The sequence below is a fragment of the Talpa europaea genome (assembly GCF_964194135.1).
Source record: "Talpa europaea genome assembly, chromosome: 15".
In the NCBI taxonomy this organism is placed as follows: domain Eukaryota; kingdom Metazoa; phylum Chordata; class Mammalia; order Eulipotyphla; family Talpidae; genus Talpa; species Talpa europaea.
In genome coordinates, this window is record NC_140083.1 from 1,733,068 (window position 1) to 1,756,810 (window position 23,743).

General features: G+C 60.9%; 1 protein-coding gene across 1 annotated transcript; it reads right to left on the reverse strand.

Annotated features, from left to right (window-relative positions):
• Positions 1–5,457: 5,457 nt before the first annotated feature.
• Positions 5,458–23,474, reverse strand: LOC311184687 (rho GTPase-activating protein 8-like; the record flags this gene model as incomplete). Its single annotated transcript, XM_084254871.1, is given in 14 exon segments — positions 5,458–5,528; positions 8,107–8,284; positions 8,535–8,638; positions 9,496–9,624; positions 9,707–9,784; positions 10,278–10,351; positions 16,718–16,828; positions 17,892–17,999; positions 19,336–19,422; positions 20,214–20,345; positions 21,624–21,711; positions 22,812–22,952; positions 23,373–23,418; positions 23,421–23,474. Coding segments are annotated over 14 exon segments (1,401 nt in total).
• Positions 23,475–23,743: the final 269 nt, after the last annotated feature.

Consider the following 23,743-nt stretch of genomic DNA (forward strand, 5'->3'; position numbering starts at 1 on the left):
CCCCGGACCCATCTCGCATCCTCAGAGAGCCCCTGGGAACCTGCTCGAGACCTGGGGGTCTGTCAGCCTTAATTCATAAGCACTATGAATTCAGACAAGAATGAAACCAGACAGAGAGACAGATGAAGAAGTGTTGGGGGGAGCGGGAAGCCCAGTGGGGGCCGCTGGGGATGGAGGCCTGTCTCTTAACTGCAGGCGGGTGCCCATAGCCAGGCGGGTCAGGCCCTGGTGGTGGTGAGCGCCCATGCCCTTGGCTCCCGGGCACAGCTGTCTCCATGCCTGGGTGCTCCCTGCATCCCCAGGAGATGGGGACAGAGGCCCTGGAGGAGCAGGAAGATGCCCCAGCCATGGCCATTCAGAGCCAAGGCCTCCCCTCTGCCCGCAGAAGGGGCAGCCGGCCAGCAGAAACATAGCTGAGTAGTAGAGGTAGTTGGGGCGCCGTGTGGGAAGTGGATCTAGCTCCGGGCCCTTCCTCCCGGTGCTCCTGCCTGGAGCCGGGCCTCAGGGCCCACGCCCGTCTGTCAGTATTATTAGCATTCAGAGCTGCACCGTTGAACCGGAAAGCACTGCTGAGCGCACTCCCGGGGTGCTGCGGCATCTGCCTGCCGGCCACTCACCTGCTGGGCTTCTCCTGGCCCCTCCGCCCCCCTCTGACCTCGGGCTCCTTTGCTGTCCACATCTGGCTCTCACGGAGTTTCGGGCAGGGTGGAGCTGCCGCTGGCGGGAGGCATCGAGGGTCCCATTGGGCTGAATCCTCAACCAAACCGCCGAAGCCTTCCCTCTTCTGCTTTCGGAGAGCCAAGAGTATTCCGTCCCTCTTCTCTTGCCAGTACAACACTATGCCAAAAAATAACTTTACATTTTGTATGGTGTTTTTATTGTAAGATATTTAATGTGAAGGGGACACCTGCCGACTTCTTTTTCTGCTTAGGGTGGTCTCTGCCGCAAGGGACGGTGGGAAACCTCCCTGGGGAGGGGGGCTGCCAAACTAGAGGGATGGGGGGGGTTAGAACTGGGGCTCGGGTGGGCGGGGCCAGGCGGAGCCTCTGGAAGCTGGGGGGGGCCTCTCCCCGCCGCCTTCTGAGCTGGTGAGGGCGGAGGCCATGCCCACCTTCCCGAAGCGCCGCTGCCGGCCGGTGGCTGCTCGTCACACCGCCAGCGTCTCCAGTCCCCGGGGACTTAGCACAACAGGACGAGCATCCGGGAGCCACCGGGCTCCCATCCCCAGCATATCACACGGTGCCGAACTGCATCGAACATGTGTGCGTGTGTGCACGCACCCCAGCCACTTGCACGCACGCACGCACACCCGCACACAGACAGGTGCAAAGCCAGGAGGCCAGCCGGGGCCAGACCCGCGGCCCCTCCTGTCCCTTTCACGACCCCGGGAGAAACTGTGCTGTACGATACAGATCTATTTTAATACACTCAACACTGGGTTGAACAAGATTTTTATATTCTTTTATTGAACAAAGTGAACTGTAAGACACACGTCTTGTATGTTGGTTACCGCAGATGCCACTCGCGCGCCACGCGTGACTTGCCATGTAAATGTCTTCAGGTCCCTTTTTCGTTGGTTTGTTTTTCTCCTTGGATGGATTGAAGTAAAGTTTTGAGAAACGTGACGGGAGGAGTGGACGCGTGGGCCCAGCAGGGGTAGCTGCCGATGTGTCTTGAGACTTAGTTTTTCGGACCAGGACCATCCAGTGGGTAGTGAGGCTAGAAAAGTGTTTGTCTTAACTATGCCCATGTAGTTTTCCTTCTGTACGACGCATTAAACTTGATTGATGATTTCAGAGCCCCGTGGTTTTGGTTTTCTTGCCTTCGGCAGAGAGGCCCCGGGGGCGTGTGCGGTGGGGGTGGGAATCGGAGGGGCTGACGATCTCCCCCCACGCAAGGGCCGGCAGGCCCCGCCAAGCCGCGCCTCCCCGGAGGTGCAGGTGCGCCTGTGAGCACCAGGGTGGATGGTCCTAAGTAACAGGACCTGCCTGGCGCTGTGCACAACCTGTGGGCAGCCTCTGCACGCCCTCCTCCCGCTCCTTCCCCGCCTCTTCCAAGCACCCCCGCTTCCCTGCAGCCTGGCAGCCAAGGCCCAGAACCCCCAGGGGCCGAGTCCACGGCCTTTCCAGGGAGCAGCCAAACCGAAGCCAGACACCCCCAGTCCTCAGTCCGGGTGTGGCATGCAGGCTGCTGGTCGGCTCAGTCTGGGAGGACCCCACCCTGGGTGGCCAGCTGTGACCTGTGGCTGGAGTCACATGCCAAGCCACCACCTGATGGATCCCTGGGGTGGGAATGTGGGGCTGCCCCCGCCGTGCTCTCCCCCCTCCCACCGACGTGGTCACAGGGTTTGGGGAGGGAGCCTGGCCCCTCCCCAGGCTGCATGGTCATCCACTGCCCCCCGGGTGCTGGCCCCGGCCTCCACCCCAGGGTGCCCTGAGGGGCTCTGGGGCTCACCAGGAGGGCCCCCGCCCACCTCCATCTGTGCCCAGTGTGTCTGGTGTGGCTCCCCACCTCTGGGTCCTTGCCAGGTAGGGCCCCCTCTGCCGCCTCGCTCCCTCAGAGGTACCCACCTCAAGGTCAGCGTGGCTTCCCCATGGTCAGCCCTAGTGGGTGCTGCCTGGTGACCACGGGGCACACTGGCCAAGCCCTCCGTGGAGGAGGCTCCGGGGCCCCAGTGGCTGGTGTTTCTCCTGCTCTCCCGAACTCAGCTTCTCTCGTGGACCGAGTCACCGGATGCCAGACTGGTGGGGGGCCGGGGCAGGTCGGGGAGCTGGGGCAGGTCGGGGGCCTGGAGCAGGTGGGGGGCCGGGGCAGGAGATCCAGTCTGCGCTGACCACCATCTCTCTGCTGGTGGCCTCCTGCCTTCTCCAGCCTGGACCTCTGCCAGCTGTGCCTTCAGCCCTGCAGGTGCCAGGGGACACAGGGGATGTGGCCGGTGCTGCCCAGCCCTGACTGCCCTGAGCAGTGGCACCTGGACACGAAGGGGTCTGAATCTCAGCCTTGGGGGGGACCCCCTCCTAATTGTTCCTCCAGAGCCGTTGCATTTCGTTGTATCAGCAGTCACTTCAAATTATTTTCTCACTCCAGTGTGATTTCTTCTTTGACACATAGACACAAAAATAGGCTTCTTTCTACTTTCTAAATTTCCGTATATTCACATATTTTTATTCATATTTTATTTATTTAGCCTATGTGTATTTTACATATTGAGGCTTCATATATTTCAAAGGTTCATATTAAAATATATTTTTAAATATATGTATTTGATATGTTAAAATTTTTTTCATATAATTGTTAATTTTCATATAAACAATTTTTAATATTTTTTCCTAGATATCATTGATTTTCATTATTCATTTGACTCCATGGTCGTCTTCAGATCATTTTAGTTCTTTCAGATTTATTCGAACTTGTTTTTAGATCCAGGGTTTTTTTTTTTCTGTTACGGATAATGCATTTTGCGCTCCTAAAATTTCCTTTTTCACAGGTTTTAAAATTTTTTACTGAGATTTTCATTTACTGTAAGCTTATTTTCCTCTTCTACCCGAGGACACATGTAATAGCTGCTTTAACATCTCTGACTGCCATTTCCAGCGTCGCTGTCAATAAGGTGGGTGTCTGTTGTGTTAGAGTGGGCTGAAGGACCCTGGTTCTTTAGATAACAAAGACTTTGAATTGTGGCTGTTCTGTGGTGGCCACCTTGGGTTCTCTCACACTCCTCTGAAGAGGGCTGGGTTTCGTTTGCTTGCGTTAGCAGGCATTTAACTGGGGTGGATGCAAGTTTCAAATTCTGTGGCCTGGCAGCTCCACCCTCAGTTCAGGGCTTTCGTCGTCGTTAGCTGACATCCGTCCCGCACGCTGGCTCAGGAGCCAGGCAGGCTGGAAGCACATTCCCTGACGGGACTTCCCCACTCGCTTTCAAATGGCTGTGGTTGTCCCCGAGTCTGTCCTCTGTCCTTTAAGTCCAAAGACGAATTTTCTCTTGACCGTGCAGTCACCCTCACAGCCTCGGCCCGGCGCAGCCTGGAAACCACCCGGGGAGTGTCGTCCATGCCACCCACGGATCCGGTGGAACATGAATCCGGGCACATGTGGACCCTCCCGAGTCTGTCCTTGTCCGTTTCCACATCTTTGTTGAATTTTTTGTTAATTTTTGTTTTGTGTTTTTCTCCAGTTCTTGGAAGTGTCCATGGAAAAGTAACGTCCTGTGGTGGGGCGGAGGTTTATTTTTTACGTTGAAGTCCTTGGAGGAGTAGGCAGGATCCGTTTATTCCTCTCCTCCATACGGAATCTGGCACGTCCCTCTCCTCTCGACTTAAATTTTTTTCTCTGTATATTGTTCGAAAAGCATCTTATTATTCAAGGAATGAACTATATACAGACTTTCAAACCTTACACAAACGATAGCAGGTTGCGTTTCTCATTCTGCACCTGTTTTCCTCTCAGTGTTTGGAGGCCTGTCCATGTAGAAGGGAACAGACCCGGCGAGGTCATTGGAACGGCAGGCGCTGGTCAGTCACAGACGTCACTACAGTTTATCTGTCGTTTCTTCTGTTGATGGACAGTTGAGTCGAAGCTAATTATTTGCTCTGACAATGCTCCAGGATGCTCTTGGACCTACCTTTTTGGTTTTTTACCTAGACACACAATTGCTGGATCAGCTTTAACTTTACCAGCTTGCTAAATTGCTCTCTAAAAGGATGGCACCAATTTACATCTCTGCCGGCAGCCTGCGAGCGTGCCCGTGCCTCAAAATATTAACAATGGTTACCTACGGGGGGTGAAATTTCAAGTGATTTTCTTTCCTTTTTTTTTAACGCTTCCTGCCATTGAATTTTGTTTCCCTGAGCAGTTATTGTTCTTAGCACAAAACAAACCAATAGCAGACGCTGCTCTTCCGCTTACGGGCCCATCAGCTCAGGGAGGAAGCCACCCTCGCATGTCTCAGAAAATCGGGGTGGGGGTGCCCACACCTGTCTCCTGTCTCCCATCCCCTTCCCTGCACCCGCCTGTGTCCCCTGCTCACTGTTCCCACCTACTTTGTGCATTTATTTCCTTATTTTCTCCCCAGCCTTCCTGTAAGCCACTCTGAGAGCGGAGCGCAAAGCTGCTTGTCTCACTGTGAGGCCAGCACGGTGTGGCGGGGCCGCTTCCCGGGGTGATGCTGCTTCCTCTGGCCACAAAGGACAGAGCTCCAAGGATTCAGCCAGGTCCCACCAAAGCTCCGGGGACAGACCCCAAGCTGAGCCTCTACTCTTGAGCCCTGCTAAACGACTTCCCCAGCCCGCACAGCGGGACCCCAGCCGGGGCCAGAGCGGGGTGCCCGGGGCCTGCTCCTCAGAGAGCCCGGCCCGCTGTCTGTGGCACACGGACCCCTGGCTCTGCTCCGGGTCTGCACGTACTGGACAGGACTGCACACGCGCTGCGGGCGCCAGCCACACGTGCCGGCGGCCTGCCTCATCTCCGAAGCCCCCCCAGACTGCTGTCGTTCCTACAGAAGCGAATGTTGGACAGTTTGCTCCGCCGTGCTGTCAACAGACACACCCGGAGTCCTCACTTCTGCATAATTTTCATTGTTTCAGGTTGAAATATGCCCCGAGCGCCCCCACACCCCGGGCCTGGGTGCTTCCCTCTGCTGCGCAGTGGCGGAGCAGCACTTGGATCAAGGGGGGTGTGGCGGGGCCGGCCCTGCTGCGTGGGCCCCACCGTTGGCCCCGAGAGAGAAGCTGCTGTCACAGGAGCCCGGGAGCGCGCGGGGGCCCCTTAGTCAGGGAACCGGGAGGTGCAGCGCCAGCCGCGAGCCTGGTGAGCAGCTCCGCGTAACTCACGTGACTTGATTCGCTGTCACGCGGGTTCTGGGGCGCACAGCGGTGCGCCCTTAAGGGAGCTGTCATTTTTATTGCAGGCTTTTCCCCCAGGCACTAGAACTCCGAAGCTGCTTTAGGCTTGTGCTAAATTGTGTGCACGCGGGAGCTCCCAAGGCGGGGCCACCCAGGCAGCCTGCCCAGAGGCTGCACACTGAGCCCCTCGGGGGTCCACTCGGCCTGGTTGGCTCTGGTGGGTCAGAGCCCGAGGGCTGTGGTTTTGAAAAGGAATGGAAGAAAGGAAAAGGGCTCGTAGCAGAAAAGAAACGAAATGAAAGGACGCGGCTGGCCCGGTGCCCGGGCAGGGGCTCCTCCCGGCCGGTGGACAGCGGGAAGGAAGGAGGACACGGGGGCGCGGGGGCGCAGGACAGCACGAGCTCAGCGGCACGGCGGCCAGAGACGGGGCCGGAGAACAGCGAGGGAGAAGGGAGGGTGCGAAGAGAACAACCCAGAAGGCCCCGCTCAGAAGGGCCGGGGCGGGCCCGGCGTCCTGAAAGTATTGGGGCTCGCAGAGCTGGGTGGGGGCTGGAGCCTCTTAGGGTCCCAGGGCCGGAGGCTGCCGGCTCACCAGCTCTGCTGGAGCGGCTTCCAGTGCGGAGGTGTGCCCTTGGGCCCCGGGTGGGGGTGAGTGGTTGCTGCCGGGGAGCGACGTGTGTGTGTGTGTGTGTGTGAGTGTGTGTGTGTGTGTGTGTTGGGGGGGGCAGATGGAAGATGGAGGCCCAGGCCCCGCCCTTCGGCTCCCACCACTCTGAAGGGGGAGGAGTGTGGGTGCACAGGATGGGGCCCAGAGGGAAATAATCAAGTAAATGGGGTCACGAGGGTGGGGCCCTGACCCCGCAGGACCCATGTCTTTGTAAGAGAAGCTCCCCACCCACCTGCCACGTGAGCACCCAGCAAGAAGGGGGCCATCTGCAAAAGTTGTCACCCCAGTGCAACCATGCGGGTACCCCAAATTCGGACTGCAACCTCCAGAGCTGTGAGAGCATCAGTGTCTGTGCTCTCCACCCCACCCCACCCCCCGTGGTATTACTGTGGCTGCCGAACTCAGTGGACACACCTGGGCCCACCCCCATTGCTGCCGGGTCTGGACCGGCTTCGCCCAGCCCCAGGTGGGCCACAGGCCTCAGGTCTGAGCCCCCACAGCGCACATCCCGCCCACAGGGACGGCCTGGGGAGGCACATCACTGAGCCCAGCCCCAAGGCTGAACCTGGGTGCTTTTTGCTGGAAACCTGGAGCCCTTCACTGTATTTGCTTTTGTTTGTTTTTGTTTTTTTTAAAGATTTATTTATTTATGCACACAAGAGCTGGGGTACAGTCCAGAGATGCGGCGGGGGGTGGTGTTGAGAGGATTCACCAGAAACAGAGCGGGGAGCAGAACAGGCAGACTGACGAAACACACTGCTGAGGGGAGCAGCGGGCGAGGCAGGAGAGGTCTGCTGCGCCATGTGGGTAGCTCCCTGGCTGGCGGGGATCGAACTCGTGCTGCAGAGGCTGCGGATGGCTTCATAATGTGGTGCTTAACCCCTTGTGCCACCAGAGAGGCCCAGCCTTTCACTGTATTTGAAGCTGGACCCTGAGGCCTACTTTGCAACACTGAGGGGCATCTGCCTGTGACTGTGGGCCATTCGCCTCGAGCCCTGGGGCTCTAGCCACTTTGCACCGCAACTCCCTGATCTCCCCAGAAAGCCCTTGGCCACGGAGCCCTCCCCTGGGACTGGTCTTGGCCATGAAGCTGCCCTGGCCATCAGGGTGAGAGCATGTCCTGCATGTGCCGAAGGGCCGGGAAGCCAGCGGCGCGGCGTCCCCAGATGACCACCGGAGCCAGCCAAGGCAGCAGCCCGATGGTGCCCCAGTCACAGGCAACAACAGACGCTGCTGTGTGACGTCCCTGGGCCCCTGCCTGTCACCCAGCCGCAGGGCAGCCCTGGCGGGAAGGGCTCACTTTCCATGAGGCCGCCTTGGTTTAGGATTCTATCAGACGGGCAGTTTATCTCAGCCCACTGCTCGGGCAGGGCGGGCGGCCCCAGGGCAGGGCAGGGCCTTCCGCCAGGCAGGCTCCTGCGGGTAGCAGCGAGTGCGGAGGCAGGACAGCAGAGGGGCGGCTCCACGGCCTGCCGCACTAGGGCAGGCTCCTAGCTGCTGCCGGGGGGCGCGCGGGGGGGCCTGGCGCCTGTCTGTCCCCCACGTGTCTGTCTCCGGCACATCTACCAGCTGAGGGGCTGTCCTCGGCGGGCCCCCCACCTGGCTCCTGCGCGCGGAAGACCTTCCCATAGTACTCGATCAGCAGCTCGGTGAACAGGCTGACGGGCACGAGGGCACTCAGGGAGCACGCCCCCTGGGACGGCCAGATCAAATTCAGCCCGAAGACACGGGCCAGGTTGGAGCTGTTCATCTTGTTAAAGATGCTCTCCCGGGACACCTGGAGGGGACACGTGCCATGCGGCCCGTGGGTTTTGTGGGGAGAGCGCGGGGCCGGGAGCCAGCCCCAGTGCTGGGACCTTGGGCAGGGGAGTGCGAGCAGGGAGGGTCGCTGGCAGAGCAGTGGCCTGGCCAGGCCTGGAATGAAGCCCTTCGGGACCGGGGAGGCCTTGAGATCAGACCCAGTCTGTAGGGGTTCAGGCAGGGGGCTTGGAGCTCAGACCCCCCAGGGCCCTGCCTCACCCACTCACCGTGTGCAGGAAGCCCATGAGGTAGCTGAGGACAGCATAGTTGTGCTCTGGAAGGCTCTGCAGAATCTGGCGGCAATGGGTCACGCGCAGGCTGCTCTCCACACCTGCAGGGGCGCAAGACTCCCCCTGAGCTGGCCCCTCCCGGGGAGAGCAGCTCCCAGGACACTGCCCTGGGGCCTGGCCTGGCCCCTCCCCACCAGCTCTTCTCTGCAAAACCCCCTCTTCCTTGTGTCCCATCCCCATGTTACCTCCCAGCAAGGAATGCTCTGGACTAGGAGCGGGCAAGCTTCAGCCCTCGGGCCAAAGAGTCACTAGTTGTCAGTAAAGTTCTGTGGGTGCACAGCCGCTCACCTCCATGCTGCTGGCACTAAGGCCGGGCGGAGGGGCGGCGGCAGCAGGGACCATGGGGCCTGAACTACTGCGCGTTGACCCTTCACAGGAAGGTGCCCGCCCCACCCCCACTGGCAGCCTGGTGCCACCCCCGGGGTTGGAAGCCGCTGTCTCAGACGCCCCCCATCCCTGCGGGCCACGTCCCTGAGCCCCGACACTATGGCCACACGGGCCACGTGTCCGCCAAGCTCCCGAAGCTGGAGTGTGTGCACACTTACACACACATGCCCTCTTAGACTCACACTCACAAACACTACACACACGTGCAGACTCATGCACAAATACTCAAATGCACACTCACACTCACATAAACTGCACACCCACAAGCCCCAAGGGGCAGACCCCGGCCTTCGCCATCACCTGGGGGGGCTACACCTGACAGATGGCCCCTGGCCCCACGTCCCCTCACGTGGGCAGGCTGGTCCGGCTGCACCGCAGGCCCGGAGCCTCGGCGGGATCCGGCAGGGGCGGCCCCCAAACCTCCATCCCAGCCTGCAAGCCAGATGGAAACCAGGGGTCCAGCAGCCCCCAGCCTGGCCCCACGTGCCCCAGGGCAGGCACCGGCACCTACTGGTGATCCCCAGAATCTGCTCATAGGCCTCGAAGGTCAGCAGTGGCTGGGGCAGCTCCCGCAGGAAGGTCTTCAGGATCGCGGCAGGCACGTGGATGTCCCCGTAGTCGTCGAAGTTCACGGGCTTCCCTGGACACAGGACACGGTGCGTCTGGTTCCGACTGGCCTGGCACAAAGTTCGGGGCGGGGGACTCCGGGGCACCCCACTCACCTTGATTGTAGAGCCGCTGGATCTCACGGACGGTTGGGACACTGGCCGATCTCCGGAACAGGCCCTCGGTGTGGAGCCCTGCAGAGAGAGGCTCCAGGCATCAGGTCCCAGGGCATCAGGTTTCTGGAATGTTCCATGACTCCTCTGCTGGGCATCACCCTCCCGTGGCTGGCCGGGAGTGCTGACCAGCCCTGCTGGTCCAGGTGGAAGAGCCCCGGCATCTCCCCTGGGCGCTCAGCTTGGCCTCAGGACCTGCAGGGCAGCTCCATCTGTACATGCCAATTCGGCCGCTGCGGGGAGGGACCCCTTCTGGGGCGCTGTGCGCCAGCCCTAGCAGCAGAGCATGCACGGGGAGGAGGCAGAGGCCCAGAGAGGGTAAGCAGCGGGCCCAAGGCCGCACGGCCAGTACACAGCAGAGCGGACTCTCAGACCACGCGTGCAGCCGAGCCCGCAGCTGGAGCTGCTGTGCACCCCGGGATCCCGCCCTGCCCGCTCCTCCCACCCCTGGCCCCGGGGGCTTGGACCCGAGCAGGCCTCCCGGGAGGCCTGCCCAGCAGCCTCTCGCACTCACCTTTCTCTCTCAGGTACGTCACCGTGAACCGCAGCACCGGGGGGATGAGCTCGCCTTGGTTCTTGTCTTTGAGGCTGAGGGGAGACAAGAGAGTGCGACCCCTTTGATCAGGGCTGACGGGCGCTCATGACCCCCTCAGGGCCCTGGACCTCTCCGCCCTGGGAGAGTGAAGGGTGCAGCCTCCGCCCCAGGGTCTCCTGGCCAAGAGGGGTGGGAGCGACAGAGCAGCGGGCTCCAGCAGGGGGCGCACACCTTCCGGGAGGCCCAGGCCTGGAGAGGGCGCTGCCCAGACGGCTTCTGAGTGGGGTTTTGAGGGATGAGTAGGAGCCGGCAGACGACCAAGAGGGAAGGGCTTCCCACACAGAGGGAGGGACACAGGGAGGCCGGCGGTCTGAGTGGATTGAGCCAGGAGGGCCGAGCAGGAGACCTCAAAGAGCACCGTCTCCCACGGCCGAACAGACACAGGGTTCACAGGTGGACATGGAAGCGTTAAGACTTAAGTGCAAAGATAAGAGAAGGGTCTTCCTGCACCCCCACCGCGGCTGACAGACTGGCCACGGGGCGGGGTGGGGAGGGGCCTGCTGCTCTCCCGGCGAGCCCTGGACAGACCGACCCACACTAACATCATCGACAGCCTGTGCGCGGAGACACAGAGGACTGCGCTGCCCCCCGCCGTCCTGCAGCCGCAGCGATGTGGGCTCCCTCGCACCACTTCCCCCCACGCTGGGCCCACGTGCACGCAGACGGTGGAATGCGGCGCAGGGTCCTCTGCTCCAGGGCCCTCCAAAGCCCAGGCCCTTTTCCTCCTCCTGCTTCCTCTGGACTGGACACCCGCCGGCGTCCTGACTGCCCAGGAGCGAGGTGGCCCCGGGCCCACCTCAGCTTCCACAGCCTGTCCCGGCTGCCAAGCAGACGCTGGCGCCGTCCCCGCAGAACTGCACAGATTAAACGTGGGGGACAGGAGGCCGTTGTTTGTTCCAAGTCAAAGGTACCGACAGGGCTTCCTGGGGACACCCCTTGGAGACGAGAGGCAGGCCGGGGAGCCGCGGCCACGGCCCAGGGTCATGCAGCCAGAGAGCCAGGGTTGTCCATTCTGGACCCGCTGGTCACCTTCCCGGGAAGGCCACCTGAGGCCTGCTGGCAGGGTGGACGCCATGAGCAACAGCTGCGTGAGGCTAGCCCCTGCCTTTCCTCAGAGCAGACCCCCAGAAGGAGGGGGCCTAAGAGCACCCCAGAAGGGCTGGCTGTGACCCAGTCGCTGCCGCCACTTTGCTATCTCTGTCAGTGTTGACTCCCTGCCTGTGCCAGTCTCAGCGCGGGGCGGCCTGGCATGAAATCAGTGTTCTCCCAGAGCAGAACCCCACTGTTTGGGTTTCTCCGCCCCTTCCCACCCCCCAACTTGCTGGTGGGGGTGGGGCTCGTTCAAGAGACTGCCTGAGCTGGTGCAGAGAATGACAATGATCCCAGGGGGCTCTGGATAGACACGGGGGCTTCTGAGCTGGCTGGGGGGCCCAGGGTAGTGTCAGAGCCTATCACCCCACATCCCTCCCCGCCTGGTGCATCTCTGGGTCCAGGGCGGGTCTCTGCAAGGCTGCGTGTTGTGTGCCCCGAGCTGAAGTAGGGAGGCGGGCAGGGAGCTGGAGGGCTGGGGGGCAGGTCCACACCCACTGGAGGGCAGTGTGCTCCTGGCCAGCGGCCCCTGCACCCTCACTGATGGATGGCCACCGGCCCCCGAAAGCCCTGAGACGCTCGCTGCCCCTCCCCGTGGGAGACAGGCTCAGAGTAATTCAGAGCAGGTTCGTTTCCTGGCTCTGCAAGCACGGAGCGCTCGGATCCGGAGGGCTGTGGCCTCTCCCCAACAGCAAAGGGGTGCAGGAATGGCGCCTGCAGCGGCAGAGATAACAGGAGGGGTGGCGCGGCCAGCCAGGCGTTTCCCAGCCTCTGAGCCGGGCTGCTGGCGGTCCCCTCCCAAATTCCGAAAGCGGGTGGAGGGCTGCAGCCCAGGCCCTGACCCTTTCATCTGCAGCCTGAGCCAAGCCTGGAGCCCCAGGCACTGTAGACGGGCAGGGTATGTGATCACCGCAGGAAGCTCTGGGGGGCCCATGGGGGTTATCACTGCACCGTCTTTATGGGGGGCGAAACTGAGATTCACAGAAGCATATAATTTTATGTTAAGTCACACAGTTTAAGATTTAAGTCAAAATCTGATTCCCAAGCCCTGGTTCCTGGTTCCTCCCAGCCTTGCGCTCCGAGCTGGGAGGTGGTGACGAGCCCCAGGAAGGCTGTGCTCGGCGCTGCGCAGCTGGCCGTCTTGGAAAGGAGGCTGAGGGATAACAATCCACGTTGCAGCACCAGCTGCATCAGTTCTCCAAACCCTCATGCAGGTCAGGCCGGCACTTGACGGAACCCTGGAACAGGGGCCAAAGGCTGTGACAGGTGCCGCCCAGGGCGTGCCGGTGAGGGTGGAACTACCTAATGCGAACTATTGGGGGGTGGGGGGTGGAGACTCTGGTAGCCCCAGGATTGAGCGTTTGGGATGTCAGTGTGTTTGGATCCTCAGTGATTCCCATTCCGGGGCAGCCATTTCTGTCTCCACCTCGCCGATCTTCCGGAAGGCCGCTGTGGGCCTCTGAAGGACGTGGAGAGGCTTCCAGCAGCCAGCCTCAGAGGAGAGAAGTTGGGGGCTTTGAGGTAGCCGAGAGAGTAAAACTGTTCCCAGCTTTGCTGCAGTTACAGCCGGAAGGGAAGGTGAAGCCCCGGCGGCGCCTCGCTGAGCCTCGCGCGTGTGGGCCTGGTCGGGCTGCTCGGCCGCTGCAGCTGCTGTTTTCAGAGTCGATTGTCTGGTGCCGGGCTGGGGCATCGTGGCAGCTCCAGGAGCATCTCCTGTTGTGTCTTCTGCTATCTTTGTGAGCTGCGACCTGGCCTGTTGTCCAGCCACAGTCCTCAGTGGCGGGAAGACGCCATCTTGGGAGCGTCTTTGTTCGGGCTTTGGGCTCTGCGCCCTCCGTGGCGCCATCTTGGGAGCCTTTGTGTTTGTAAACCCCAGACAGCTTCGGGTGAGGTAAACGGCCATTGTGGCCTCAGTGACTCTCTGTGTTTTCCCTTGTTCGTTAAATAAATCCCAGTATTGTTGTTCTCTGAACCTGAGTGGTCTTGCAATTGTGCATGTGGGTGAAGAACTCAGACAGTGACCGGTACTGTCCTTGGCCAGTTCCAGTGCCCCTTGCTGCCCTAAACCATAAGCAGAGCCTACGGAGGTCCTGGGGCTGTTCCCAGGATCTTATACTCCCTACATAGGCGCATGGTGCAGCAATCCAAAGAGTGGTGAACCCCAAGCAGACGGGACAGAGAATAGAAAGCCAGACGCTCCTCATCTCTTTCCTTACATGGTGGGCCCCAGCTTAGCTGAAAACCTCAGCTCCAGGAGGTAAGCAAAAGCTGAAAGAGCCCCATGGTCCTGCTCACTAATAGATAACCAACCGAAAGAATGTCCCTGAATCGTCACCATCAGATCCTATTTCTTCCAAATGTTCCCCATTTGAAAGGAGGAGAGGCCTGGAAGGGGAACACATAACCACTTCTCCAAAGAGTTTGAAAATTCCACCATCCTTCTATTTCTTTCTTCTCCCACCTACCCACCCTCTCTCCTCTACACGAAGAAATAAAGAACACAGGGAAAGGAAACTCCACAGGTAATATAAAAGAGAATACACGTGTGCTTTTGTCTGTAACTCTTTTACTCCCTCTTATTTGATTTAATAGGCGATTGCTGGGGCCTCCTTGGTGGCGCAAGGGGTTAAGACGCAGCACCATGAAGCTGTCTGCAGCCACCACGGCAGCACTAGTTCCATCCCCAGCCAGGGAGATACCCACATGGTGCAGAAGACTTCTCCTGTCTCCCCGCTGCTCCCCTCAGCAGTTATCCGCCTGTTCTGCTTCCCAGTCTGTCTCTGGTGAATCCTCTCACTCCCCACACCTCTGGCCTGTACCCCAGTTCTTGTATGCATAAATAAATAAACCTTTTTTTAAAAAGGCCATTGCACAGAGTACAAATTATAAATTAGTATAAGTGGGCATACTTCATGGTGAAAGACTGGATGTTTCCCCCCAAGACTAGGAATAAGGCAAGGATGTCTGTTATCACCACTTCTAGTCAATGTTGAACTGGAGGTTCTAGATGGAACAAATCAGGCAAGAAAAGGAAGTAAAAGACATCCAGGTGGGAGAAGAAGTTAGTCCTCTCCTATTTGCAGATGAAATGATCTTCAACAAATAAAATGCTAAAAAAAATCCACAAAATATCTGTTAGAAGTGATAAATGAGTTCAGCTAGATTGCATGATATAAGATCAGTATCGAAAAATCAATTGTAGTTCTATAACTAGCAACAGACGATAGAAAAATAAAATTAAGAAAACAGTTTCACTTACACAGTATCACAAAGATACAAAAAGTAGTAAAAAAATAAACTTCATGAAAAAGAACAAGACTGGCATATTGAAAACTGTAAAATATTTTTGAAAGAAATTCAAAAGATCCAAATAGATGGAAAGACATCCCGTGTTCATGGGTTGGAGACTTACTGTTGTTAAGACAGTAATACTTCCCCAACTGGTCTACAGAGACCAGCTAATCCCTATTGAAATCCCAGTCTTTTTGCAGAAACTGACAAGCTGCTTTAAAAAATAACATGGAGATTCAAGGATCCAGAATAGCCAAAACAATCTTGAAAAAGAGGAACAAGGTCGGAGGAGCACATGTCTCAATTTCAAAACTTACTACGAAGCTACAGTAGTAAAGATAGTATGGTATTGGCATACAGGTCAATGAAATAGAATTGAGAGTCCAAAAATAAATCTTCAAAGGATACCAAGGAAATTCATGTGGAGGAAATAAACTGTTTCAACACTGGTCCATCTGTGTAGAGTTATCAGGGAAGACTTCCTGGAGGAGGGGACTATAGAGATAGAACAAGAGCAACACAGTGCTGGGAGCTGGGCCTGGCTCAAGTTGTCTGCACACCTGTTCCTCTCCCCCTCACCCCCTTAACCCTTCCTTGTGGCCCTGGAGGGTGAGCAGGGCAGGGTTTCCCCTCCAGTTACAGGGTAGCAAATCTGGAGCGAGCAGTAAAGTCAGTAGCTTGATTTCCCAAAGACCAGTGGCAGGGAATGCACAGGTGTGCTTCCCTTGGCGCTGCAGGGAAGGGAGCATGCGCAGATGCATCTTCGACTGCCTCTTAATGCAGTAATTAGCTTGCTCGGAGGTGACAGCTTTCTGTCATACGCTTTTGAGCTTAAAGCTGGAATTCACACTAGTGAATAGGAATTGCTTATGAATTTTAATGACTCCATTCAGTCGTAGTCCAAACATATTACATATCGGGCCCTTTATTTAATATGTTTATTGCCATTTTATTATAGTCATTTGCAATGAAATAGCATAAAATATTAATTTAAAGAGGCAATCACACGGATTACCTCTCAGAGTGGCAGGCACGGGATGGTTTTCCAAGGCTGCCCAGTGCTCCCTGAGGACGCCATGAGCCAATTTTCACCATTACAACTGGCCCCGGTTCTCAAAGCCTCTCAAGGTCCCCCTTGGGTCTTAAAGAGCATCACATTTTTATGTAAGAAAACAAATCATAGGTAAGTTTCCAACAAGAAAAGACTAACTTAAGTGGCACTGAGCCCTCAGCTCTCCAGGGCTCCCCTCCCCCTCCAGGACGTAACTGCTTCCTCCTGAGGCTGCAGAATACACCATGTCGACATTCCAGGTCCCTCGGGAGCCCGACCCATTGCCAGAAGCAGAGGACAAGAGGACAGACAAAAGCTCATGGCTGAGCGGGAGGACCCTCCAGACACTCCCCACAGCAGCCTGCTCAGAGCCACGGAGGAGGGTTCTGTGTGCAGTCTAGAGCATCAAGGAAGACTTCCTGGAGGAGGTGTCACGGAGAAGAGTCTTAAAAGATGAAGATGTTGGCCAGACAGGTGGCCCAGAATCCTTTACAACGAGTCGTTAAAGGTTAAATATCACATCAGAAATAAGGCAACAAGCTGAGAGGTCAGTGAGTTCAAGGTCGTGTGACTAAAGGCAGGATGGGTCAGGGTTGGGGCCATGACAACAGTCTCCATGTCCCGGCAGCTGGGCCTGACAGACGTTTGCCTCTCACACCTCCTGCTCTCCTGGCTGTCGTGGATGCCAGCAGGGGCTGGCCGCGGTCACTCAGGGACCCCCTTCCACATCACCGCCAGAGACGCACAGCTTGCTGGCCCCTGAAGTCCCTCCCTAGGACGCACCCGGTTCGCTCCTCTCTCACAGGCCAGAGCAAGTGCGAGAACCCAGGCCCCTCCCTCTGCCTCCTGCCGCTCCTGACGCACATGGGCTCCTGGACGCACACACAGGCTGTCCCTGCTCCCCGGAGAGATGCGGTGGGTCACTTACTATCGCAGGCTGACGCCAAACTGCTGGGTGGGCAGAGGAGGCCGTGGTGGTGGCGTCTTGGAGGGAGGGGGCGGCCTGCCCGTGTCCAGGTTATGGAGCCTCTCGTCATACCTGTGGACACAGCAGAAGCCCGGCTCTCACCCTGCGGGGCCAGCCTCGGCCAAGAGGGCCCTGCCCACGGTGGACACGCCAGTCCACCTCGCTTGCAGCTGTGCCATGCACACACGAGCATGCACATGCACATACACTCACACACGCTCGCAATCCTCCACGGCCGTGGTGTCCGCCTAAGAGGGCAGAGGGTGGCCTAACCCCTACTGCCCAGCCTCTCCCGCCAACCTCTGACCAAGATCTCACACTCAGGTGCTGGACAAGGGTGTCCCTCTGCTGGAAGGCCCTTTCCTGACCTCCCCATGCAGCCAACTGTCTCTTTGCAGTTCACGTCGAGTCACCTCCTCCTGGAAGCCTTCCCTGATAGATTCCCTCCGTGAGAACCCTCCCCAGCTGGATTCAGCACCCGTGCTGGCCCCGTCATCACTGGCTGTGACCCCTGCTCCCTGACGGCCTGCTGGGGGTGCTGTCCCACCGTAACAGCCCTGCACTGCTGTCCTCCAGTGCATGACCTGGGGGGAGCACGACATTTCCACAGCCCTGGCAAGGCTGGTGACCTCACCAGTTTGCAGTAGAGAAGCACCCCCAGAGAAGGAGATGCAAAGGGTTGGGGGTGTCCAGGTGGACCAGGCTGGCTGAGGGGTGGCCTCTACCTGCCTGCCCCTAAGTGGGAGGCTGTCAGGGGAGGGTCACAGTGTGAAAGCAACACCACGATCACACCCATCAGGCCCCACACTGACCCCTGCGGGCCGGGGCCTCAGGACACTCCACTCTGTGCCTGCTCTGTGCACGGAGACATCCCGCATCTTCAGCTCAAAAGCAAAACCACAAACACCCGGCAGCTGAAGGCAGCCCCTGTGGTGGCTGATTTTCTCCCGTCGGTTTCACACGGTGGGAGAGAAAAGCATCTCCTGATTCTCCGACTCAGCACTTGTGTCTGTGCTGCAGCCTGCGCCTGGGCTGGCTGGGGGCTGGAGACAGCCCTCGAGGCAGGTGGGGGTGGGGTGCGGGGGGGTGCTTTCACCCCATGGGCCCCGGGGGCCCCGGGGGGCTCGGAACTTACTGCAGCACTTCTGTGGGGACCGTGAGCTCGTGGGGCTCCCGCAGCTGGAGGTGCTCCCGCAGCTCGCTCAGAGAGTTGACATAGGTGACTTTCTTCCCAAACTTGTGACTAGGAAAGCAGAAGCGGGAGAACGAGTGGACTGGGCGGCAGCGCAGGGATTTTCACTTTAAGGACGTGAACGAGGGACATAGCCTGAAGCCAGGGCCTGGCAGAAGCCTCGGCCTGCAGAGTTTCGCTTCCTTAAGATGCCGAGTCTCAGCTGCATACAGATGAGTACCCGCTCCGATGCCCTGACTGCCCAGATCTACGCAGCACGGAGGGGAGGCGCCCGGAGATGGTGGGGGCCGGCGGTGGCCGCCCCTTTGGTGCCCCGCTCCTCGAAGAGTCCCAAGCAGGCACTGCCCAGGCGGTCACACTCTCCACCTTGTCCCCCAAGCCCCGGGGAACTTGTCTGTCCCAGGGCCTCAGGCCCCCCCAACAAGGGGGCGACTCTCCCAGTGACCAGCGAGCACAGCCCCACACCCGCGCACGCTCCTCCTGGGAGGGCTCTGCGGCTAAGGAGCCCCAGTTCCCTCGCCTGGCAAGGGGGCAGTGCCAGGAGGACGGGTGGGTAGTGGCTGGGCCGCTGGGGGGCTAGGGCGCCACGGCCTCGTGGGGGTTCAGTGGCAGGCGTGTAGGCACACCCGTGACACACCAGCACCTCACGGGGCAAGTCCTGGCTCCCAAGCTGCCGCAGGCCCCTTCGCTCGTCTGTGTGCGGCCAGAACACCTCACAGGGCCTGCACCCTCGTGTCCCCAGGCAGGTGCCCGCTGAAACCGCACTGGGGGGCCCCAAAATCTGCTCTCCCGTAACGACAAGGGGCTGCCCCACCAGAGCGCGGGCACCGGCGCCCCCTAGTGGACAAGAGGGGCACCACCTGAGCTCGGAGGCCCAGGCGTCTACCCGGGGCCTCCTGTTCTGCTTGCACCCTGCGCGGGGCAGGTGGGCACTTCAGGGCTGCAGGAAGGCCCTCATGCCACCCCCCGCCCACGCAGGAGCCCCTGTGACCATCGCTCTGTGCTTCTATCTGACCCCGCCAGCCGGCGAGGCTTTTGCTGGACACCACGCTCTGGGGGCCAGAGGCGGCCAGAGTCCCGCTTCCTGCTTCTCACAGCCAGGAAAGGGGCCTGGGTCGGCTCATCCAGGGGAGCCCCAAGTGGCGAGCATGGGAATCCTGGCGAGCACAGCGGGTCCACACCCGTTCTTTTCAGAGAGGCCCCGGGGCTCAGAGCTGCCTGCCAAGCCTGACTCGGGTACACAGAGCCGGCCCTCGGCGGGCGGGGGTGGTTCCAGCCGCAGGTGCAGACCTCGCCCGGGTCTGCCGCACCTGAGCACCCCCCGTGCAAGGCCACAGCGCCCGGACAGGGCTGGGGCCCGCCCCGGGGACACCCGAGGAGCCCGCACCTGATAAGGGGCTTGAAAACGTTCCACAGGGCTTTGATGAAGCTGGTGGGGTGCACCACGTAGAGGGCCTTCAGGTTCTTTCTGTACCTAAGGGGCACGTGAGACAGTCTCAGACCCTGGGACACGGAGACTCCCCCGCGGAGAGGCCGCGCCACCACCAGGTTTGGGGTTGACCCCGCGAAGCAGGGCGCTCCCCAGGCTGGCTGGTGCTGGGTCATGGTTGCCTCCCAGAGGCGAGCTAGGAGCCCCCTTAAAAGCCGGCTGCTCCCTGGTTTGCTCCCCGCCCCCCCACCACCCTGTTGAGTAGTTCAGCCAAAGCCATCAGGCTGAACCTGCTAGCTGGGCCACGAGTGGGGGTGAGCAGGGCCTGGCGGTGTCCCAGCCCCACAGGAGAGGGGTGGGTTACACTGCCCAGCCTGAGGCCTGCCAGGGGCCCGCCAGAGCCTCCGCCAGCCCACTGGGAAGAACCCACTGCCGTGGTGGAAGAATCCACGCCATGGAGATCTAGGCCATGACAAACAGGCCCAGGCCCAGGAGCCAGCTGCTAAGACATGTGCCAGCGTGTCCCCCACCAGGCCTGGGGTGGGGTGAGGACAGGGTGTCGAGGGCCCAGTGGGGTGCCGGAGGCCATGCAAGGCCAGGACAGCAGTGGCCGGGTGCGGAGCTGGGGTGGTGAGGGGGCCTCACAGGGCAGCAACCATGGCACAGAGGTGACCGCTTCCTCAGCCCCCCCAGGCCCCCCAGTCCTCCAGTTACCCCAGGAGCCCTCAGGCACCCCCAGACATCCCAGGCATGAGGTACTCCCCAAGCCTTCAGCTCCCCCAGGCTCCCCAGGTCCCCCCAGAGCCTCCCCGGCCCCCCAGGCCCCCAGCACCCACTTCCTGTCAAACTCCTTGTAGGCGCCCTGCAGCCAGCGCAGGGAAGGCTTGTTGCGGCTGCTCAGCCCGTGGTGGAAGTACACGACCACGTAGTCCCTCTCCGCGGCCCGCTCCAGCGCGTGCTTCAGGTACCTGCGCACAAGGGGTGTCAGGGCGCCGAGTCAGGCCCCCGAAACCTGTGGCCTCCCGGCACTATCCGCACCCCCACCCCCACCGGCTCTGCAGGGCTCCGCAGGGCTCAGCCACGGGACCCCCTCGTGGGCCAGGGCCTCGCTGCCCAGGTCACACAGCCAGGCTGGTGGGGGAGACAGGCCCCAAGGGCCCGCCTCAACCTCCCGGGCTGTGGACGCGGCCTCGTTGAGAGGCGACTGCGTTTCTGACCCCGGGTTGGGCACGCTGTCCTGGGCCATCGGGTGGCGCGGAAGCAGCCTCGCCGGAGGAGCTGCCCCTGGGGCGAGCGTGGTGCAGAGCCGGGGCGGGTGGGGGTCCTTGCTCAGCTCGCGGACGCAGCGGCCCTTCCTCCTGGTGACCCGCGGCCCCTCCTCCCGGCAGCGCCGACCTCCGGCGCCCGAGCACGGGGAGCTGGCTGGGGGAGTCGGCAGCTGCGCTCGGGCTCACGCCTTCCCCGTTTCAAAAACAGGAGGAGACCAGGAAGCCACCCTCCGCGGGGGAGGGAGGAGGCGCGCGGAGGCCACCGTCTCCCAAAGGCCGCAGGCAAGGCTGAGCCTCGGGATCTTCCCGTGGCGGCCGAGAAGCCGGCAGGCACCTTTGGGGTGTCTGAGAAAGGCGCCCCTTCCCCGGGGCAGGGCCCAGAGCGCGCCGAAGGCCCGGCGCAGGCAGGACCTACTCAGCCGCTCAGGCCGCGCTCGGCTCCACCTGGCGAAGGCTCGTGGGCAGGTGCACAGGGGAGCGCGGCCCGGAGGCTGCCAGAGGCGTGGGTTTTGGGGATTGAGATGAAATCACAGCGTAACAGGAGCCGCTTCACACGGAACAGCTCTCGGGCGTCCAGCGCACAAAGTGGGCGAGCGCCCTCCAGCCAGCTCCGAACATTCCCCTCTGCTGCGAGAAAACTCACACGCACTGGGCCGAGGTTCCCCCTCGCCCCCCGACCCCCGGGGCTCGAGAAGGGGGTGGGTGCAAGGAGGCCTACAGGGACGCCGGGCCGCGCTCAGGACTGCAGGTGGGCTGGGCCCGGCGGGACCCCGCCTGGGACGCGCCCCTCCCTGCGCTCCCTCCGTGGCAACACCCTCCGTGGCAACACCCTCCGTGGCAACACCCTCCGTGGCAACACCCTCCGTGGCAACACCCTCCAAGCCGAGCGGGCTTGGTGGAGAGGCAGGCGCGCGGGCGCGGCTTGCTGGTGGGGTGGGGAGGTGCGCGGGGCGGGCCGGGGAGGGCGCCTGGACTTACTCCAGCAGACGCTGGTGGTTGAGCTCGTGGGAGGGCGGCATCCGGCAGCAGCTGAAGGTGACCACGCGTCTCCCGAAGCGGTCCTCCCCTGCGGGTGCAGACAGCATGAGCCCGCCAGGCGCTGCGGCCTCCCAGTCGGGCCCCCTGGGTTGCGGGCACAGGGCCTGTGGCAGCCGGGCACCCCCCCTGAAATGTCCCCCAGCCGACACACTGGAAGCCACCCCCCATTTGTCAGCCTGTTGACCCGGCTGCTGGTGAGGAGGGCAGGAGACAGGTGTGGAGGGTCGTCTGAGAGACCCTCCTGGCCACTGGTGGAGGGCGGCCTGGAGCAGGGCTGCCTGGGGGGGGGGCGCATGTGGGAAGGGCCACCAGGTGGAGCTGGGACACGAGCACGCAGGAGCCCTGGACAGAGGCCTTCGGGCGTGAAGAGAGCCTCCCAGACCAGTGGATGCCGGCAGGGGTGAGGTTCGCCCACCAGAGCCACCCACACAGCACCGTTCAGTGGCCTGGTGGCTGGGGTCAGGCAGGCAGGAGCCTTCTGGCGCCGGTCCAGAGGCCAACGGCAGCGAGATGCCAGGGGCAGAGGCACCGCGTGCCCAACGGACATGGGGGCTCAGGAGAGCTGGGGGAGGGCGTCACCTTTAGTCCAAGGTGACCACGTCTGGCTACATTTAAGTCAGCTTTATCTGCAGACGCCCAAGAGTCCAGCGTCTGCGGTTTCTGCAGCCACGTCCCAGGTAACCAGAGCATGTTGACCTTCTGTTTGGGGAGAGTCGGGGCCAGCCGGGGTGCTGGGTGTGCAGCGCCCGTGAAGGACCCGGCTGATTGCTGCCCCACAAGACGGGCTCACCTGGTGGCCCAGCCCTGCACTCAGCCGGCCCCTCCGGACAGCTGTGGGCATGGCCCGCCCCCGTGCCTGCAGCGTGGGCTGCGTGTGCAGCGAAACACACTCTTGGTCAGTGAAACCATCACTCAGCTCGGGCGTCTTTCTGGAAGGGGGCGATGCTGCCCCGGCTTCTCAGGCGCAGGTGGCACGGGGATGTCCCCTTTGTCAGACCACCGGCAAGTGCTTGTTCCTCTCGAGGCACAGCCTGGCGGAGGGCGGGAGCCTGACAAACCCCCCCCGCCACAGGGCTCACGGGCAGACTGGCGCTGTCAGTGGTTGGGGCCACCCAGCTGGGGACTCACCTGCCACCTGCAGGATGCCGTGCCTGGCCACGTCGTAGAACGAGTGCTGCGTGCTCAGCGCCGGGGCCTGTGCGGCTGCGGGAGGTACCGGAGGCCTCTCCGTGCCCAACTCTGTGGCCTCCTCCTCATCTGTCTGCAGCTCTGGGGCAGAAAAGGAGGAACCATGCAGGAGTCAGCCGTGTTCTCCTGGAAGGAGAGGGCTGGGGGTCTTTCTATAGGACAGTTACTGTGGCTCCACTGTGTACCCACTATGTGCCACTGCAGCTGTGCACCCACTATGTGTCTGTTGTGTCCATGCACTGCATGTCTGCCTCTACTGTGCACCCACTATGCACCGGCCTCTCCTTTGTACCCACATGTCCCTGACTGTAGGTCACAGAGCTGGCCCGTCCCAGGGCCGGGCCGGCTGGAGGCAGGGGACAGCCGTGGGGGCTGAGGGTGCACGGGGACAGCTCCTCCAAGGATAACTTTGCTGGATACTTTTTTTACAGGATCGAGTCTTCAAGCCACATGAGCCCACGATCCACAAAAGCAGGCGAGGCTGCAGCAGCCGCACTTTACCTATCTCAGCCAGCTCCTCCAGGTCCAGCCGGGACATGCTCGCCTGCTGGGCAGAGGGCCCGGGCGCCTGGTCCCGATGCCCCCGCCGGTGGATCTGGGCATGGGGCTGCCAGCACCCTGGAGAGAAGCACAGAGACCCACCTGGGTGTTAGCTCGCGTCCCCCGGCACGGCAGGGGTCACAGGCCGCGAATGCACTTCTAGGAAGAGTCCGGCGCAGGAAAATGCAAAGCCGCAACCCGCAGCTCAGAGGTGGCCGCTGGGCCCAGGGCCCCGGTGCTGGGCAGGCACGGGGGTGGGTGGGCGTGACCAGGGCCACAGTAGGGGGGGCCCAGGGTCCCTGCGTGGGATGCTTGCGGGGAGACAGGGCCGG